At 42.9% G+C, this 19301-nt stretch overlaps 1 protein-coding gene across 6 annotated transcripts in view; it reads right to left on the bottom strand.

Annotated features, from left to right (window-relative positions):
- The window catches only part of BICD1 (BICD cargo adaptor 1), a 283414-nt gene extending 265931 nt beyond the window's left edge, over positions 1-17483 (bottom strand). For 5 of the 6 annotated variants that reach the window (XR_004259913.1, XR_004259912.1, XM_032248278.1 and 2 more), the window contains exon 1: positions 17090-17447. Coding sequence is in view for 4 of the 6 variants with exons in the window: in XM_032248278.1 (XP_032104169.1) it covers positions 17090-17302 (213 nt within the window). In the remaining 2 variants the exon portion in view is untranslated. Of the gene's footprint in view, positions 1-17089 lie in introns of all 6 variants that reach the window. The other variant, XM_032248276.1, reaches the window with a different exon arrangement.
- Between the last annotated feature and the right edge of the window lie 1818 nt (positions 17484-19301).

The following is a 19301-nucleotide window of genomic DNA, read 5'->3' as shown; positions in this document are numbered from 1 at the left end:
TTTACTGAGGAATAAACCAATGTTCACATCATTTCAAGTATTGGCCTAAGATCACATAGCTGCTAAAGGGATTTATTTATTTATTTATTTATTTAAAGAGAGAGAGAAACAGGAGAAGGAGAGAGAAAGAAACAGCTAACTCTCACACTGAGTGAAAGAATCCAGAAAGATGGAATCCAGGAGAGGAACGCAGCTTCCACCCTGAGTGGAAGGGAATAGAGAGAGATGGAGTTTAGGAGGGGAAGACAGGCCTCCACGAGAGAGTGTGGAAGGGGACCCCAGAGGGGAAATCCAGGAGAGAGAAAGACGGCTTCCACGAAGGGAGTGTTCATGGAAGGGGACCCAAACATGGAGTCCCGCTGAAGGGATTCAAACATAGTCTGGTCTTAACTCAAAAACCCATGTTCTTGTGGTCAGGAGTTTGAGACCAGCCTGGCCAACATGGTGAAACCCCTGTCTCTACTAAAAATACAATAATTGGCTGGGTGTGGTGATGCATGTTTTGTTTATCTCTGTTGCCTCCAACAAGAAATAAGTAACTTAAAAATAAATATTATGTCTTCCTCATTTGTGTATAGCCTGCATAATGCCTGGCATATAGATCATGCTCTCTAAAGATTTAATACACGAATAAATGAATAGCAAGCATTAATTCCAGTTTCTCAAGAACTTGAATGACAACTGTAGCACAGAACTAGTAATACAATATTGAGACTACGTTTATGTCCCCTTTGACCAGGGTCTACCGGATGGCTCATAATATGGAGAATAAAGGACAGAGAGGAACAAGACAGTTAGGTAAAGATTCAGGTACAAGGAACCAGGCAAGTCAGCGCAGTGTCTTGAGTAAATAGGTTTAAACTAGGCAAACAAATGGTTATTTTTAAAGCGAGTGCTCTATTCAAGCCTCTTTTCCAATAACTGGCTTTTTTTTTTTTTGAAATGGAGTCTTGCTCTGTCACCCATGATGGAATGCAGTGGTGTGATCTTCGCTCACTGCAACCTCCGTCTCCCCAGTTCAAGCAATTCTCCTGACTCAGCCTCCGGGTAGCTGGGATTATAGGCATGCGCCACCACACCCAACTAATTTTTTAGATTTTTTTAGAGATGGAGTTTCACCACATTGGCCAGGCTGGTCTCAAACTCCTGACCTCAGGTAATCTACCAGCCTTGGCCTCCCAAACTGCTGGGATTATAGGCGTGAGCCACTGCGCCTGACCAGAACTGGCTGTCTTAATGACTTCATCTTTATTTTTCTCTTAGCCTAAATAAGTGCAATACCATAATCATCTATTAGACACTCGCTATGGTGGGAAGGAAGAGAATGTCATTTACCTCATGGGATACTGAGTTAATGAAAACTCCTTTTCCCTGAAGGGGGTCTTAGTCTTGCTTGAATGTATGCAGAGTTTATCTCAATGCAGGGGGAAAAAATTGCAGAATATTGTGACTTTTTTCCTCACAGCTCTCTGCAAGTTCCCCATCTCACTCACAGCAAAAGCCAAAGTCCTGAAAACATAGACGCTGCTACATCATGTGACCCCCTCTCTGATCCCACCTACTGTTCACCCCCTAGCTCAGTCCCCTCCAGCCACATGGCCTCCTTAGTGTGTCTTCTCGATGAGCCTCTCTCTGACCACTCTATTGAAAATCATAACCTTCCTCCACCTCACATGCCATCTTCCTGTCCCCAGGGGTTTTCCCCCCCCATAGCATTTTGGACCATCTAACGTGCTATCTACTTTATTCATTCTCAACACCAGAATCCCAAACTGAATCATTACTGTAGGAATGAATGAACGAATCATTAGTTATGTTTACGCAATGACCTATCTGCTCACAGCATTTCATTTTCCAAATTTCTGGATCACACTGGCATCACAAATTTAAATGCATCTTAAAATTTTTTTGCTTGGCATTGATTAATGATGACTAAAATCTCATTGGTTTAGAGCTTTCTTCATTGCTTTTTTCATGAAAAGACTTATTGTGACCATTATCTAAAAATGTAATTGTAGTTTTGAGATCCTGATCTAAATTTTAGCAAATAATCGCTTGGACTGTCACAAGCACTTTAATATAATTTACAAAAATATATCACTTGGCCGGGCGCGGTGGCGCAAGCCTGTAATCCCAGCACTGTGGGAGGCCGAGGCGGGTGGATCACGAGGTCAAGAGATCGAGACCATCCTGGTCAACATGGTGAAACCCCGTCTCTACTAAAAATACAAAACATTAGCTGGGCATGGTGGCGCATGCCTGTAGACCTGGCTACTCGGGAGGCTGAGGCAGGAGAATTGCCTGAACCCAGGAGGCGGAGGTTGCGGTGAGCCGAGATCACGCCATTGCACTCCAGCCTGGGTAACGAGCGAAACTACCTCTCAATATATATATATATATATATATATATATATATATATATATATATATATCACTTATTTGGCCACAATGAAAACTAGCACTTGATTATAAAACATGACTGGAAATAACTACAGAAATTAAGGTAGAAGATCTGACAATGCTCTTAAGAAAGGATTCTAGTTCTAAATTATCATAAAATATTGACCAACTGAGGCTGGGTGCAGCGGTTCACGCCTGTAATCCCAGCACTTTTGGGGGCCAAGGCAGGTAGATTGCTTGAGTCCAAGACGAATCTGCAAAACATTGTGAGACACTGTTTCTACAAAAAATACAAAAAAAGTAGCTGGGCATCGTGACTCATGCCTGTAGTCCCAACTACTCAGGAGGCTGAGGTGAGAGGATCACTTGAACCTGGGAAGTCAAGGCTGCAATGAGCTGAGATCACAGCCTGGGCAAGAGAGTGGGGCCCTGTTTCAAAAAAAAAAAAAAAAAAAAATTGACAAACTGAGATCTTCTGTTGTTCAGATCACTAGATCATTAACCATAGTTAGTTTTTGTTTATTTGTTTGTTTGTTTGTTTGAGATGGAGTCTTGCTCTGTTGCCCAGGCTGGAGTGCAGTGGCACAATTATAAGAGATTCTCCTGCCTCAGCCTCCCAAGTAGCTGGGATTACAGGCACGTGCCACCACACCCAGCTAATTTTTGTATTTTTAATAGAAATGGGGTTTCACCATGTTGGCCAGACTGGTCTCGAACTCCTGACCTCAAATGATCCAACTGCCTTGGCCTCCCAAAATGCTGGGATTACAGGCGTGAGCCACTGTGCCTGGCTACCATTAGTTTTTTTTTTTTTTTTTTTTTTTCTTTGAGACAGAGTTTCACTCATGTTACCCAGGCTGGAGTGCAATGGTGCGATCTCAGCTCACCGCAACCTCCGCCTCCTGGGTTCAGGCAATTCTCCTGCCTCAGCCTCCTGAGTAGCTGGGATTACAGGCATGCACCACCATGCCCAGCTAATTTTTTGTATTTTTGTAGAGACGGGGTTACACCATGTTGACCAGGATGGTCTCGATCTCTTGACCTTGTGATCCACCCGCCTCGGCCTCCCAAAGTGCTAGGATTACAGGCTTGAGCCACCGTGCCCGGCCTACCATTAGTTTTTAATGCCAACATTAATTAAGATCTGGTATCAATTTTTAAAAATTATCTATGGAGTCAACAATTCAAAGCTATTTATAATTGGTTTGGAGTGCATTATATTTTTTTCTTTTTTTTCTCTCTCTCCATTGGTTGATTTTCCATCCTAATTATATTTTCTTGAGATTTGGAGCTTTAACAATCAAAGCACACCAACCTTAGCAGAAAGAAAGACAGTTTGTGATTTATAGGACAAAAAAAAATTGTCATGCGTGCCAACAAGATAATCTGCAAGATAACAGTATCTCCAGCTCAACAAAAGAAGTCATGTACAAGATTAAACTCATCCTGTTTCCATCTGGTTACCTCACACAAGGTCAACTTCAAAATATCTCCCAAAACCATCTGGAAAGTAGCAATCAGTAGGGCTTATCAAAAAGGCCCATCCTTGTTACAATATAAACCTTTTCCAATTCCAAAAATTGATGACTAAGGGCTCTTCAACAGTGGCGTTTGATTCCACATTACTCTGCAGTATGCAAGACAAAAACAAAGACCCATCATTCTGAACCTTCTATTACAGACCCACGCCAAACCACAACAAAACATTCTTAAGGAAATCGCTGTTACTGCACATATATTGTTATTGTTCCCATAAATGTAAACAGGTTCTCATTTTCAATTCTAAATTTAAAGACAGAAACATAGCAGTTAAACGTGACATTTTGGAGTAGTGCTTTTTTTCCTTAAAGTGCTGGAAAACAGTAAAGATGTACGATCAAAAGAACAACTAAAAGTCACCCAGAAGTTAGAGATCAATCACTCAAAAAAGTTCTTTTTCAATATTCTATTTACAAATGTGTAAAGTTGGCATAAAAAAACTGCAAAGAGAATAAAATAAACTAGACACAATAAGAGATAACTTTTAAAAGAAAGTTGAAACAGTCCTCGAGAATGGAAAACTAAATGCACTCAAATTTAACATACATCTCTGTCTAATACAGTCAAGTTTTTGATAGTTTCTGGTTTTCGGAAAGGATTTAATGTTTTCATTTTCAGAAAGTAGAAACAACAAACTTTAAAAGACTGTGCAATGAAAGTTTATATATTAGCTCATAACTTCCCAGTTTTTGTTTTTCTTTTTTGAGACAGAATCTTTCTCTATTGCCCTAGCTGGAGTGCAGTGGCATGATCTCAACTCACTGCAACCTCTGCCTCCCAGGTTCAAGCAATTCTCATGCCTCAGCCTCCCAAGTAGCTGGGACTATAGATGCATGCCAGTATACCCAGCTAATTTTGGTATTTTTAATAGAGATGGGTTTTCGCCATGTTGGTCACGGCTGATCTCGAACTCCTGGCCAGCCTCCCAAAGTGCTGGGATTACAGGCATGAGCCACTGTACCTGGACCCAGATTTTCTTACTAAACACTTCTACGCCCATGGGGTCATTTAGTCAAGCTGGAAATACAGAAGAGAGGTTCTGGCTGCAACTCTAAGGGGACTGGGATTCACATGCTGAAGCCAGGCTCCACTTCCAATGAGTGATTTAACTCTCCTGAAGTAAAAAAAAAAAAAAAGAAAAATCCAATAGGCAACACACTATGTTACAGAATGGTCATATTTCAAATATGAATGGTCATTTTTACAGAGCATGGTAACCCATCATTTCCCCTAACAACTACAACAGAGTTCGCAGATCTTGGCACTTGTCCTCTTCTTAAAAATCATATTCCCGGCTGGGCGCGGTGGCTCACGCCTATAATCCCAGCACTTTGGGAGGCCAAGGCGGGTGGATCATGAGGTCAAGAGATCGAGACCATCCTGGTCAACAAGGTGAAACCTCCTCTCTACTAAAAATACAAAAATTAGCTGGGCATGATGGTGCGTGCCTGTAGTCCCAGCTACTCGGGAGGCTGAGGCAGGAGAATTGCTTGAACCCAGGAGGCGGAGGTTGCGGTGAGCCGAGATCGTGCCATTGCACTCCAGTCTGGGCAGCAACAGCGAAACTCCGTCTCAAAAAAAAAAAAAAAAAAATCATATTCCCCAGTCTCCACATGACTGGCTCCCTGTCATCATGCAGGTCTGGGCTCCAGTCTCATCTCCTGGGGAAGACTGCCTGATCACACTTTCCCCAGCCAGTCTGTCTCTTCCCTCATGGCACCCCTCACAACTGAAATATGTGTGGATGTTCGTTGACTCTCTTCCCAGTCTGAAACATAAGCTCCACACAGGCAGCTCCATCGCGTCTGTCTTGTTCAACACTGTATCTCCAGCAAGTGGCACCATGCCTGACACAGTAGCCACTCAATACAAATTTTTGAATGAATAAATGAAACAGATGAAGAGGTAATGGGCAATCTAAAGCAGAAAGAAAATCTTGAAGTGGTATATAACATAAATACAGTCATCTTTCAGTATGGGTGAGGGTGGGGAGATTCCAGGACACCCCCTGCAGATACCAAAATTTACAGATGCTCAAGTCCGTGAGATAAAATAGTGTAGTATTTGCATGGAACCTATACACATCCTCCAGTATACATTACATCATCTCCAGATTACTTATAATACCTAATACAATGTAAATGCTATGTAAATAGCAGTTATACTGAATTATTCAGGTAACAATGACCAATAAAAGCCTGTGCATGTTCAGTGCAGATGCAATTTTTTTCCAAATATTTTCAATCCAAGGTTGGTTGAATCCAAGGATGCAAAATTCAAGAATGATGAACCCACGGATACTGGGGGCTGACTAGTCGACAATGCTGAATATAAAATACTGGACTAGGCGTAAACAACAAAATATAAAATTATGTGTGTGAAAAGGAAGATTCTGGAGGCTGTAGACTTCCCTAAATACAACATGTAAGTTCAAAATGTACAGTTTCACTGAAAGTTCTCCAAATTTAGAGATACACTTATGTTAAAGCTTTATATTACCCATCAGTTTTCTTCTGAAAATAAAGCAAAAACATAAATGAAAATAAAGTTCTGAGACATTCTGAAAACACTCCAAATGTTTACAGTCATCAAATAGTGTGAAATGCCAAACATCAGGCTGGGTGCAGTGGCTCACACCTGTAATCCCAGCACTTTGGGAGGCTAAGTCAGGCAGATCACCTGAGGACAGGAATTTGAGACCAGCCTGGCCAACATGGAAAACCCTCACCTCTACTAAAAATATAAAAATTAGCTGGGCATTGTGGTGCATATGTAGTCCCAGCTACTTGGAAGGCTGAGGCAGGAGAATTGCTTGAACCCGGGAGGCTGAAGTTGTAGTGAGCCGAGATCATACCACTGCACTACAGCTTGGGCAACAGAGCAAGAGGCTGTCTCAAAACAAAAAAAAAGGAAAAGAAAGAAAGAAATGCCAAACATTAAAGCAAAAAATTTTAACCATGTTGGAAACACTGTGCTCTAGTGGTGGGAAAAGGAGCATAAAAAACATGAACATATGAAATTATTTTAAACACCTGGAATGATAAAAATCCAAAAAATCAGAATAAGAAGGAACCTTAGAGATCATTTTAGATAAACCTCTTCCATTTTCTTTTTTTTGAGATGGAGTTTTGCTCTTGTTGCCCAAGCTGGAGTGCAATGGCGAAATCTCAGCTCACCACAACTTCCACCCTCCGGGGTTCAAGCAATTCTCCTGTCTCAGCCTTCCGAGTAACAGGGATTATAGGCATACACCACCATGCCCAGCTAATTTTTTGTATTTTTAGTAGAGACGGATTTCACCATGTTAGCCAGGCTGGTCTCAAGCTCCTGACCTCATGATCCGCCCACCTCGGCCTCCCAAAGTGCTGGGATTACAGGCGTGAACCACCACGCCCCGCCTAAACATGCCTCTTCTTAAGGATGAACCCCCTGTAGTGCATTCTCAGCAAGTGGCTGACTAGCTTCTCCTTTTTGGTGACAAGGAATTTATTACTTCCTAAAAGGCTGCCTCATTTCATTAATGGACAACTATCCTTGTCAGAAAGTGATTTCTTTTGATCCAAAATATGGCCCCCAGTGACCCACAGGGCCTTGTTCTGCTGAAGCCAAGTACAAATGTGTCAATAAAAGCAAACCTAATCTATCAGTTCTATAAAATAATAGGTGGGATTAGAAAAGTAATATGAATCCAGAAGAAAAGTGGGTTTGGGCCAAGTGTTCAAAGAAAAAGAGAATTATGAGGTGGTTTAAAAAAAAAACAAAACATGTAGAGGGCCAGGCACAGCAGTTCATGCCTAAAATCCCAACACTTTGGGAGGCTGAGGTAGGAGTATCGCTTGAGCCCAGAAGTTCGAGACCAGCCTGGACAACAGAGCAAAACCTCATCTCTGCAAATAATAATTTCTAAAAATTAGTTGGGCCACCTGTACCTCCAGTAAAAACAAAAACAGGCACAAAAATATAGATAGATATACATATACATATACATAAAGATAACCAGCATGGTGGTGTGCACTCGTGGTCCCAGCTACTCTGGAGGCTGAGGTGGGAGGATCACTCAAACCTGGAAGGTCAAGGCTGCAGTGAGCTGTAATTGCACCATTACACTTCAGCCAGGGTGACAGAGTGAGACCCCATCTCAAAATATATATATATGGGGAGGGGGGCATAGCGCAAGTGCTAAAATAAGGTGGATTATCTTGGCTACAGCTGAGTGACCAGAGTAGAAAAGGAAAGGAGAAAAAATACAGAAAACAGTTGATGGAAGATCCCTGAAGGTTAGGTGAAAATTACTGCAACAAGGCAAAATTATTTCGTACTATGGAAAAAATATTAAGTGAATTTGAAAAGTAAAGGACAGGCAGATAAATATGCAAAATAGGTAGCTCTAAAACACAGCCATCTCAGAGATTTAGAGCTGGTAAAAAATCATAGAGATTACGTATTACAACACCTTAATTTTACAGACATAATTAAATCCCAAGAGGAAAAGGTATCAATTTCCACTTTCATATTCCCCTCCATTGTAATAAGAACACCTTCACTGAACATTTTCCTCTTTTGTACCCTTTTCTCTCCATCTCCTGTACCACATGCTGAATCTGAGATGTTGAATAAGATTCGAACTATTTCAAAACTCAGCTTTCAGAGGGCAAAGAAGGGATAACATAATAAAGCCCAACTGCCTGAATCATCCTGGCTTGCCACCAACACCCAGAATGGACAGGATGTGATCACACTGCAGGACTGGCTCTTGCTGGCCATGGAAATGAGCCAGGTATTATGCTGATACATGTATCTCCATCAGCAGCCAACAAGACAAGGAATCAAAATCACTGCTAATTCACCCAGGATACTGTCCATTTTTTCCCCTAGCATCATTATACGGGTCTGCTATGGGGCAACCAAATTCTCTCAGTTCCTTTTACACAAACCTATACATCTTTTTCTCTTTCACTTACCACCCATGCTACCCTCAGGGTACCACCTGTATCACCTTCCCACATCCCCAGGATCACCCAAATTCTCTAAGCTTCTCTGGTTTTCTTCCCTAAACCCTCTCATTTTCTTCACAGTTCACCGGTACTTTAAAAATATATCTTTGTCTCAGAAATACCTGCCTTTTAAAAGGACATACTACTAAATTTAAAACACCAGGTTGCAAGATCCTGTTTTTATAAAAACAAAGAAGAAAAGCAGCAAAAAAAAAAAAAAAAAAAACCCACAAAAACCCTGCCTATATGTTTAAAGACATTCAAAACAAGTACAGAAGAATACTCAGCAAAGTGTTAACGACAGAGACAGAACTAGGGGTGAAGAAAAGAAAACTCTTAATTTGTATATGCTTTTATCTAGCTTGGAGTACTGCAATTAAAACTCATTAATTAAACAATTGTATTCTTTTTTTTTTTTTTTTTTTTGGGACGGAGTTTCACTCTTGTTACCCAGGCTGGAGGGCAATGGCGCGATCTCGGCTCACCGCAACCTCCGCCTCCTGGGTTCAGGCAATTCTCCTGCCTCAGCCTCCCGAGTAGCTGGGATTACAGGCACGCGCCACCATGCCCAGCTAATTTTTTGTATTTTTAGTAGAGACGGGGTTTCACCGTGTTGACCAGGATGGTCTCGATCTCTTGACCTCGTGATCCACCCGCCTCGGCCTTCCAAAGTGCTGGGATTACAGGCTTGAGCCACCGCGCCCGGCCAACAATTGTATTCTTAAAAAGCAAACTCTTGAAATGAAAAATAGAAAAGGTTGGGTGCAATGGCTCATGTCTGTAATCCCAGCACTTTGGAAGGCCAAGGAGGGAGAATCGCTTGAGGCCAGGAGTTCAAGACCAGCCTGGTCAACATGGTGAGACCCCCGCATCCCCCACATCCCCCACCAAAAGAAGAAAGAAAATAGAAAAAAAAACCCACTTAAATTAAAAAGTGCTAATGCATCTTCAATAAAGGTTAAATAAGATTAAGAAAGATTAGTCAGTGAACAGTGAGTACTGTTGCTCCCAGCCCCCATAACCCTAAAGGGTGAATAAGGGCTAATATGCCACTTAGGCTTCCTTCTTAGACCCCATTGTGCCCAGCCAGCTTCTTTCCCCATCGTTTGTTTGCATTCCTCCTAATTCAGAAAGTAATCAAATTAACTAATGAAAACATTATTGTTTACCATATTCTAGAAATTAAGCTTGAATAAAATAACAACCAATTGCACAAATTAATTTTTTTATTAAATTGAGGGTTAACCTGTAATCCTAGCACTTTGGGAGGCCAAGGTAGGCAGACTGTTTGAGCTCAAGAGTTCTAGACGAACCTGGCCCACATGCCGAAACCCCATCTCTACAAAAAAGGAATGCAAAAATTAGTAAGGCATGGCGGCACACGCCTGTAATCCCAGCTATTTGGGGGCTGAGGCCCAAGGACTGCTTGAGCCCGGAAGGTCAAGGCTGCAGTAAGCCGAGATCACACCACTGCACTCCAGCCTGGGAGACAAAATGAGACCCCGTCTCAAAAAAGAAAAAAAAGAAAGAAAGTTGAGTATCTGAATCTATCATGCAATGTATGCTTCCCCAGCAAAGAAAACATGAATTAAAAGGACTTCTGTAGCTGGTCACGGTGGCTCATGTCTGTAATCCCAGCACTTTGGGAGGGCAAGGCAGGCAGAGCGCTTGAGCTCAGGAATTTGAGACCAGCCTGGGCAGCATGGTGAAATCCTCTCTCTACTAAAAGTACAAAAATTAGGCCAGGCATGGTGGCTACCGCTTGTAATCCCAGCACTTTGAGAGGCTGAAACAGGTGGATCACAAGGTCAGAAGATTGAGACCATCCTGGTCTACATGGTGAAACCCTGTCTCTAATTAAAAAAAAACACAAAAATTAGCCAGGCGTGGTGGCGCACACCTGTAATCCCAGCTATGGGTGGCTGAGATAGGAGAATTGCTTAGACCCAGGAGGCGGAGGTAGCAGTGAGCCAAGATCGAGCCACTGCACTCCAACCTGGACAACAGAGCAAGACTCTGTCTCGAAAAAAAAAAAGAAGAAAAGCACAAAAATTAGCCAGGTGTGGTGGGGGGCACCTGTAATCCCAGCTACTTGGGAGGCTGAGGCAGAAGAATCCCTTGAACCGGGGAGGCGGAGGTTGCAGTGAGTTGAAATCAGGCCACTGCACTCCAGCCTGGGTGACAAAGTGAGACTCCATCTCAAAAAAAAAAAAAAAATTATCCAGGCATGGTGGTGGGTGCCAGGAGAATCGTTTGAACCCGGGAGGTGGAGGTTGCAGTGAGCTGAGATCAGGCCACTGCACTCCAGCCTAGGTGACAGAGTGAGATTCCATCTCAAAAAAAAAAATTCTCCAAGCGTGGTGGCATGCTCCTTAGTCCCAGTTACTTAGGAGGCTGAGGCAGGAGAATCGCTTGAACCCAAGAGGCAGAGGTTGCAGTGCTGAGATCATGCCACTGCACTCCAGCCGGGGCAACAGAGCAAGACTCAGTCTCAAAAAATAAAAATAAAAAATTAGCCTGGCATGGTGGCATATGTCTGTAGTCCCAGGTCCTTGGGAGGCTAAGGTGGGAGCATCACTTGAGCCAGGATGGTTGAGGTTGCAGTGAGCCGTGACACCACTGTACTCCAGCATGGGTGACAGAGAAAGACCCTGTGTCAAAAACAACAAAAACTCATACAACTTGAGCATCAATTTCACTCTCTAAAACTGCTCTGCCCATAACACCTTCCTTTGTAAATAGAACCACCTCCTATCCAGCCTGAGAAGATACTCAACTCCACCTCTCCTTCACTTTGCACATATAGTAATACCCAGTGCCTATTCACCCTACCTCCCAAATAGCTCTCAGATGTGCCATCCCCTCACGACCCCGGCTGTCATGCCTGTCCCACTGTACAGCCTCAATCCACCCACTACGACCATCACCACAGCCTTCTATATTGCACTTGTAGACTTGGCAGAGATGTTTCACACTCTAAGGTAGTATGATGCACGGAAAAGAAAGTGGGCTTCTTCCAAGTTTCATCGCTTAGTTTTGTTGCCCTGGGAAGTGCCCTAAACCTCTCTAAGATCCAGTTTCCTCTTCTGTATAATGCAAGCAACACCTACCTTGTGTAAGAATTGCTGCATGAATTAGAGGCAAGGCTTGTAAAGAACCTGGTCGTAAATGGAGCCTTGTACCTAAGTCAACGCTTTATTCCTTTTATTATCTGCTTATCAGTAAAAATGAGCAATAAGCCCTTTTAATTGTTTTGAAGATTGGTAAGATTAAACACAGTGACTGTTTCATTTATTTTCAATGGCTCCACATCCCCAAGACAGGCCATTTCCCAATTGAGTCTCCTGCCACTCGACTTCACCTGCACTCTCCTTTAGCATAATGAATTACTTAATACTAAGACGATACAGCCCTTCGTGGCCTTCTCTCCTTCCAAGCCATAATTACAGGTGGAATCTTATGTGTGGGCAAGTCCTTTATGTATAGTTCAACATGCAAGTAATTAATTATCATATTTTCAAATCTGGAAAGCAATATCCATGAGTACAAGTATATTTAAGGGGATGATAGCGCAAAATATTTGCAAGCAAAAAGTTCTGAAGAAATCTTCAAACCATGGCTGTTATACATGTTCACATAAACATAGGGAATGTGATGAAAGATGATAAATTCTTGCTAAGTTATATCTGAGAAATAACTTCATCAGAGACGAAATCTTGATTTGAAATAAAAAGAAGGGGCCAGGCGCAGTGGCTCACGCCTGTAATCCTAGCACTTTGGGAGGCTGAGGCGGGCAGATCACGTGAGGTCAGGAGTTCGAGACCAGCATGGCCAACATGGAGAAATCCCATCTCTACAAAAAATACAAAATTAGCCAGGTATGGTGGCAGACGTATGTAATCCTAGCTACCCAGAGGCTGAGGCAGGAGAATTGCTTGAACCCAGGAGGCAGAGGTTGAGGTGAGCCGAGATCGTGCCATTGCACTCCAGCCTGGGCAACAAGAGCAAAACTCTGTCTCAAAAAAAAAAAGAAGGGATAGTGCAAATTAGAGCGACTAGGTCCAGAAAACAAGAGATGTGATTGAAAGTGATTGTTTGTTAAGATTGTTTGTAAAGAGCTTCCAAAAGCAGATGGTAATATATTTTAGATTTTAAAATTAATTTGATGGTAAATGTAAATTTAAAAAAAAAAATCGAGAGAAGTTAAAATCATAGTTAAGGTAGATCAATTGAGTATTAACTTTCTCTTTATGTTTATTCATAGACTGGAAAAGAAATCTGGGGTTTTTCTTGCCATATGATTTCGTGATTTAGAACTTACAAATATAGAAGAAACTAACAATCTTTCTAAGCATCTGAGGGGAAAAAAATTAATTCTGCTTAAAGATGAATCTAGGTAATTTAAATGGCATTCATCAGGTCACCAATGTGACAAGCTCTAAAACTGTGTAAGTACATATTTATGTGTTGAATGACTTAACTATAGCCCTGAAAAAGCATAGAGCTGGCTCCAAAAGGAAAAGCCTCCCAATGTCCAAAAAGTGCTTCCTCAGCAGCTGGTAACTCTCCTTGGTGTCAGGGTTGACAAAATGAGCAAGAAAATGGGTTGAAGCTCATTAGTGCATAGTCTACTGTATCCAAGCTACAAAACTTTTCTAAAGCTGTCTCACAGACACATTTCCTTTTTAAAATGCCACCAGTAATGCTGAATCATTCCTTTCTAAAGGGGCTCTTTTTCAACTTTATAGCATTCTAAATTTCAAACATGTTTAAGTTAAAAAAAAAAACTCTTAAGTTTAAGATCTAGGGTATTTTTATATATGTATATTTTCAGCGTCCAGGTTATTTTAGAGCTGTGACTCTTCTTCAAACACTATTCTGGCCTGGGTGACCGGCACACAGTGCTGATTTACGCACATCCCAAACATATAATCAGCCAGGCCCTGAACATGACTGGGCATGGGTGCCCCTCAGGTCACTGAAGAGTAAGTGTTACTTGTGATATCACAAAACCAGACTCAAGTATTCGAGTGGACGGTACTGCTCTGTCCAGCTGCCCAAAGCATCATGAAAAGGAGAACATTCTGATGATGTTAGAAGTCATCCGTTTTTCAAATCCTTAGTACTGTGAGCTGAATTATAGCAGTCCATGCAAAGCACTAAGCGACATCAGGCCAGGTCAAAAAACAATTGGGTCGATAGAAGAAATAACTAGGATTTTAAAAAGTTAATGAATTTCATCTTCTTGATTTTGCACATCTGCAGGCAACACTGCCCACTCGCATTATTGTCACAGTAGTACCTAGCCTGGGAAGAAAGATAGCAACACAGTAATCCCAGCACTTTGGGAGGCTGAGGCAGGTAGCTCACCTGAGGTCAGGAGTTCAAGACCAGCCTGGCTAACATGGTGAAACCCCATTTCTACTAAAAATACAAAAAAATGAGCTGGGCGTGGTGGTGCACGCCTGTAATCCCAGCTACTGAGGAGGCAGGGGAATCACTTGAACCCGGGAGACGGAGGTTGCGGTGAGCCAAGATCATACCACTGCACTCCAGCTTGGGCAACAAGAACAAAACTCTGTCTCAAAAAAATTAAATAAATAAAATAGTTTTCCGTTGATATTCCCATAAACTGATCTAATTATTTTTAAATAAGTCATATTTGTTGAAAGAGCCTAGAAATAAGCCAAAGATTTATTTTATGCTTGGCTTTATAGATATAATGCAACATTATTTACTATATACACCTGATAATGAGCAAAACTTCCTTTTGAAAAATCAAAACACTCACAAAATATATTTTTCAAAACTGACTTCTATATGATATTACTGTTGGAACACTTCAGTTTGCACAATTACTTTAGATTTACTTTTCATACAAGAAATATTACTTGAAACTCATTTAACTCATTTAAGTAATATTTCCAACTAAAGTATATCCCATGCTTAAAGAATAAAAATAATAGGCCTCACTATCAAATAATCAACTATAATATAAATATATAAACCAGTTTTTAGGAACCTGAAATTGAATTTCATTTATGCTAAATGCTACTGAATATATCAACAAGAATCATTTAGTAATAATAATGCTGATAAATTTATATTAACCTCCTGCTATACAGAACAAAATATACATTAAAATATTTAGAGAAAAATTTAATTGGTATTTGCATTACTCTGTATTAAGAAATCACAGTTGCATTATTCCTACAAAACATTTTTTCTCATTTTTCTAATTACTGCTGGTGAAACTAATACATGTAGTTTTATTAATATCTGTCACTTCCTATACATCCTAATTTCCTTAGTATTTCTCTAACACTAACCAATATTGACTAGTGAATGCTTAATAAAAGTGTGTCTTCCTCTAGTACAAATTGATTCTTTCATAAAATATTTCATGCCCATTGTGTGCTAGCTTTTGTGTTAAAAGACTTTGGATGCAAAGCTCATATTATAGCAAAGGCAAAACATAATTGCATCAAGGTTTGCTATGCAAGGTAAGTGCAGTGACAGAAATATCCCTAAAAGGATTGTTCAAATCAAGCAGGAAGGTCAGTAACAGGGACATGTCATTCAATTAAGTCCATCTCCTGTATCAAGAAGGTGATGGCTTGCCACTATCTGGTTTGCACTTTCCTGTCTTGGCAAAGCAGTGCTGATAGGTATAGACAATATCAAGACATCTCTGAGAACTACAGTCACCATCCTGCTTCCTCACTTCATGAGGTTTAGCATCACTGCATTTAAACACGTCAGTCTAATCTAAGTTGGAAAATATAAACACGTCCAGCTGTTAAGACCAGGCAGGCACATGGTAAATAAGACATGAATTAGAAATTTACAGGCTGACACACACAAAGATTAGATTCCTAGCTGGGGTTTTTAATCATAAGTAGTACATTTATTTTTTGGTAGACAGGTATCCAAAGAAAAATATGACATCTAAAAGTATAAATGGTTACCATATTACATACTAAATTAGAAGGCAAGTTGATTGAATATACTATAAATCACATCTTTTAACTGTAACAGCCTAAGACCCCTCCCAAGAAAAACCAAACTCATAAGAAATTGATTTTTGATAATATTATATGCCAACTCATAATTAACATTTATATGTCAATATCCACCTAAAATAAGGACTTCACACACAGAAAAGCAGCGTATATTGCATTTAAATTTATAACTGGTTACTTGCTACCCATAGTGCCTCAGGAATCAGATAAAACAGACCGAGTTACTTAAAGAACATGTATGTTCTTAAGAGTGCTTGATAGGAAATCAAAGCACGTTCATTGTTTTCTCCCATACATCAGACAGCTTTTAAAAGAAGCCAAATACCAAAAAACTAAAGATAGACATCATACATCACCCATTTGTGATAGTCTGGTTTTATAAATATATCATTTCAACCAGAAGAGCCTCATTTGAAATGCAACACTACCCACGTATTTGATACACACACCACTCTTTCAGACTATTTGTAGGTGAGTAGGTGAGTTCAATTTTTTCTAGTCAGGGTGACCTCATAAGACTTGGGCATGGCCCAGCCTCGCTCCGAGGTGAAATCGAGGCAGTGGGATCACCCAGCAAAGTTGTTTTTCTCCTGCTGCCTAATAACAGGAATGACTAAAGCCAAGCAGAACGAAGATTGCCCAGCCTTTGTCAAATGGGATTGGTGAGGAGTTCCCTCTCTCACCAAGGAGTGAGAAAAGCTGAGATACCATACAGTCTATATCCTGAAATTGTGGCTCCTCAAGCATAAGCCTCATCACTTTTGTAGACTAAGGGATTGTCGCTGAAACCTGGGTTTGAGATAACAGCGGTTTTGAGAAGTTTGATTTATACATTCCAACCCACTTGAATGTCGCCTTAGAGTGCTGAGACTTGAAGACTCTTATGAATCTCCCTCCCCCGCACGCCAAACAGCACTGCCTCCCAAATTCCAGCTTATAGATTCACTTATTTGGCAATTTTTCTCTTGGGGGAGAAAACAATGGATTCTTTCAATCTTTTCTTATCAACAAAGGGCCCTAGACGAAGAAACAGTCCTTTCAATCACATCCTTTATGACTTCTTGATCATGATGAGTGGGCCTTGCGGGTGGGGGGAGTGAGGGCCAGGAAGGGGAGAGGTGACAGGCAACTCACCTCTTTGAGCTGCTCCAGCTCCTGTTTGAGGCTGTCGTACTCAGCCTCCAGCTCGTCATACTGCTGTTTGAGGGTCAGCTTCTCCTCCAGCACCACCAGCCCGTACTCAGCAGCCTGGATCTTCTCATGGGTGGTCTCCGTGAGCTCCTTGGTCAGCCTCTCTATCTCAGTCTTATAATGGTCCACCGTCTGCAATACCTCTTCTGCGGCCATAGCCCCGGTGGATGGATGCAGGAGAGGGTGACGGGGTGAGGGACAGAGATGCAAAGCTGGCGGGGAAAGGGAGAAGGAAATGGAGAAGGATGGGTGGAAATGGAAAAGAAAGTGCCGCTGGATGAATGAGCAGCGCGACGCCCCGCCGGCTCTTGAGGCAGCGGCAGCGGCAGCTACACCACCCGAGAAACTGACGAGAAATGCAACATGGAGATCAGAGGGTCAGGGGCGAGGCGGCAGCGGCCGCCGCATGTGTCCTCGGGGCCGGCCCCTGCGTGCGGTTAGCAGTGGTGCGGCATGGCCAGGGCTGCGGCGGCCGGGGGCGGCGAGGGGCTCCGGATTCTGCTTATTCAGAGACGCCCGGCCGCCATGTCTCCCGGGCCGCGTCACTGCAGTCTCGCCCTGGGTCTGGCGCGCTCCGTCCGGCTCGCGCCCCGCTCGCTCGCTCCACCTGCTCCCTCTGGCCCTGCAGCAGCCGGTGCGGAATGATGCAGTCTCGGGGCCGGCTCCCTCCCTTCCCGCGTGGCGGCGGCTCCGAGCAGGGGGCGGGGAGCGGATGGAGTCAGCGCGGGGGGAGGAGGGAAGGATCAGACGGAAACATCCCGAGGCGCCTCCCGCTGGGCGCTGCACCGCGAGGCGCACTAGGCGGAGGCGCAGGCGACGGGCCCGGGACGGGGAAGCGCTGGGGCGCGCGCGGCGGGGGAGCCTCCGCCCTGCCCGGCTAGCAGGGGCGGGAGCTCCTCCCAGGGCTTTGTCCCCGCTGCGGTGGAAGACCTCGAGAGCGGCGTGGGCGCCCGGGCTCTCTTGCTACGTCCAGGGCCGAAGCTAAGGAAACTGTCTGGAACGCCTTCTTCCGAGGAAAGCAAACAAAACTACCGCGGTGGCGGCTCGCGCATCCTCCTCGTCCCCTGGGACGTTCTCGTCACCCAAAAGAACGCTGGTTTTCCAAAGCCTTCAACACGCACCTCAAGGCGCCCTCCTCCGTCGTCCCCGTTTCTCCCTGCCTCTCCCCAGTCTGGCCTGGGCCACCTAGCACTCTCATCAAATAACCTTACCATACTCTCAGGACAGTCCGCTGAGATATTGCTCGCCCTCGCCCACAAGAGCGCTATCCATTCAGGAAACTTCTAGCTACCAACGGTGTATCTTGCCCCAATAGTTTCCATCAAAGCACCTTACTCTATGTCTTCAATAAAGGAAAACTGCACGAAATTCCCTGTATACGATACCTACAATGCCCTACAATAGCATTTTTTAAACAATAAGAGCTAGGAGTTCCTGAGACCAGTGCCAAGCATTCTCGTAAGTACGCAACATGCCTTCTCTCCAATCCTAACAATGCTTTGAGGTAGGAGCCATTATCCTGTTTGCAGGGGGTGAAAGAAAGGCAAAGGAGATGGGGTGATTTGTCCAAAGTCAGCCCGCTCTGGAATCGTAACTCTGGAGCACTAAACGGGATCATTATGTTGGCTTCATCTTCACTCATTACTCACACAAACCCAGCAGCTAAATGTTACATGCTTGTAAGATAACCGCATTAATCTATATGAAAAGTGTTGATAAACGGTTACAAAAGGAGATAAAAGCAAAGTAAGAGTGGAGGAAATAGTGAAGGGATGAGAATCAAGAGGAAAGAACGCAATAGGAGAGAAAATGAACAATTTCTGTGTAACGGGAGGCTGTGAGACCCACATATCAGTGGGTCTTTCCAGTTCCTTCCCTCTCTTCTTCTGCATGGCACCTATTTCAGAGCTGTTTCTCAGTGGCCAGGTGTTCAACACACACACGTTTTCTAAGTTAGAAAGGAGGACCCAACTATCCCATCATTGTGTACCTGGTAAAGAAAAAAAGACAATTGTTGGCTGGATTTGGTGGCTTACACCTGTAATCCTAGCAGTTTGGGAGGCCGAGGTGGGTGGCTAATTTGAGGTCGGGAGTTCGAGACTAGCCTGACCAACATGGTGAAATCCAGTCTCTACTAAAAATATCGAAATTAGCC

This window comes from Sapajus apella, unplaced genomic scaffold (assembly GCF_009761245.1).
Source record: "Sapajus apella isolate SASKATOON/1434 unplaced genomic scaffold, GSC_monkey_1.0 scaffold66, whole genome shotgun sequence".
Classification (NCBI taxonomy): Eukaryota; Metazoa; Chordata; class Mammalia; order Primates; family Cebidae; genus Sapajus; species Sapajus apella.
This window is presented reverse-complemented; position numbering and strand designations above follow the sequence as displayed.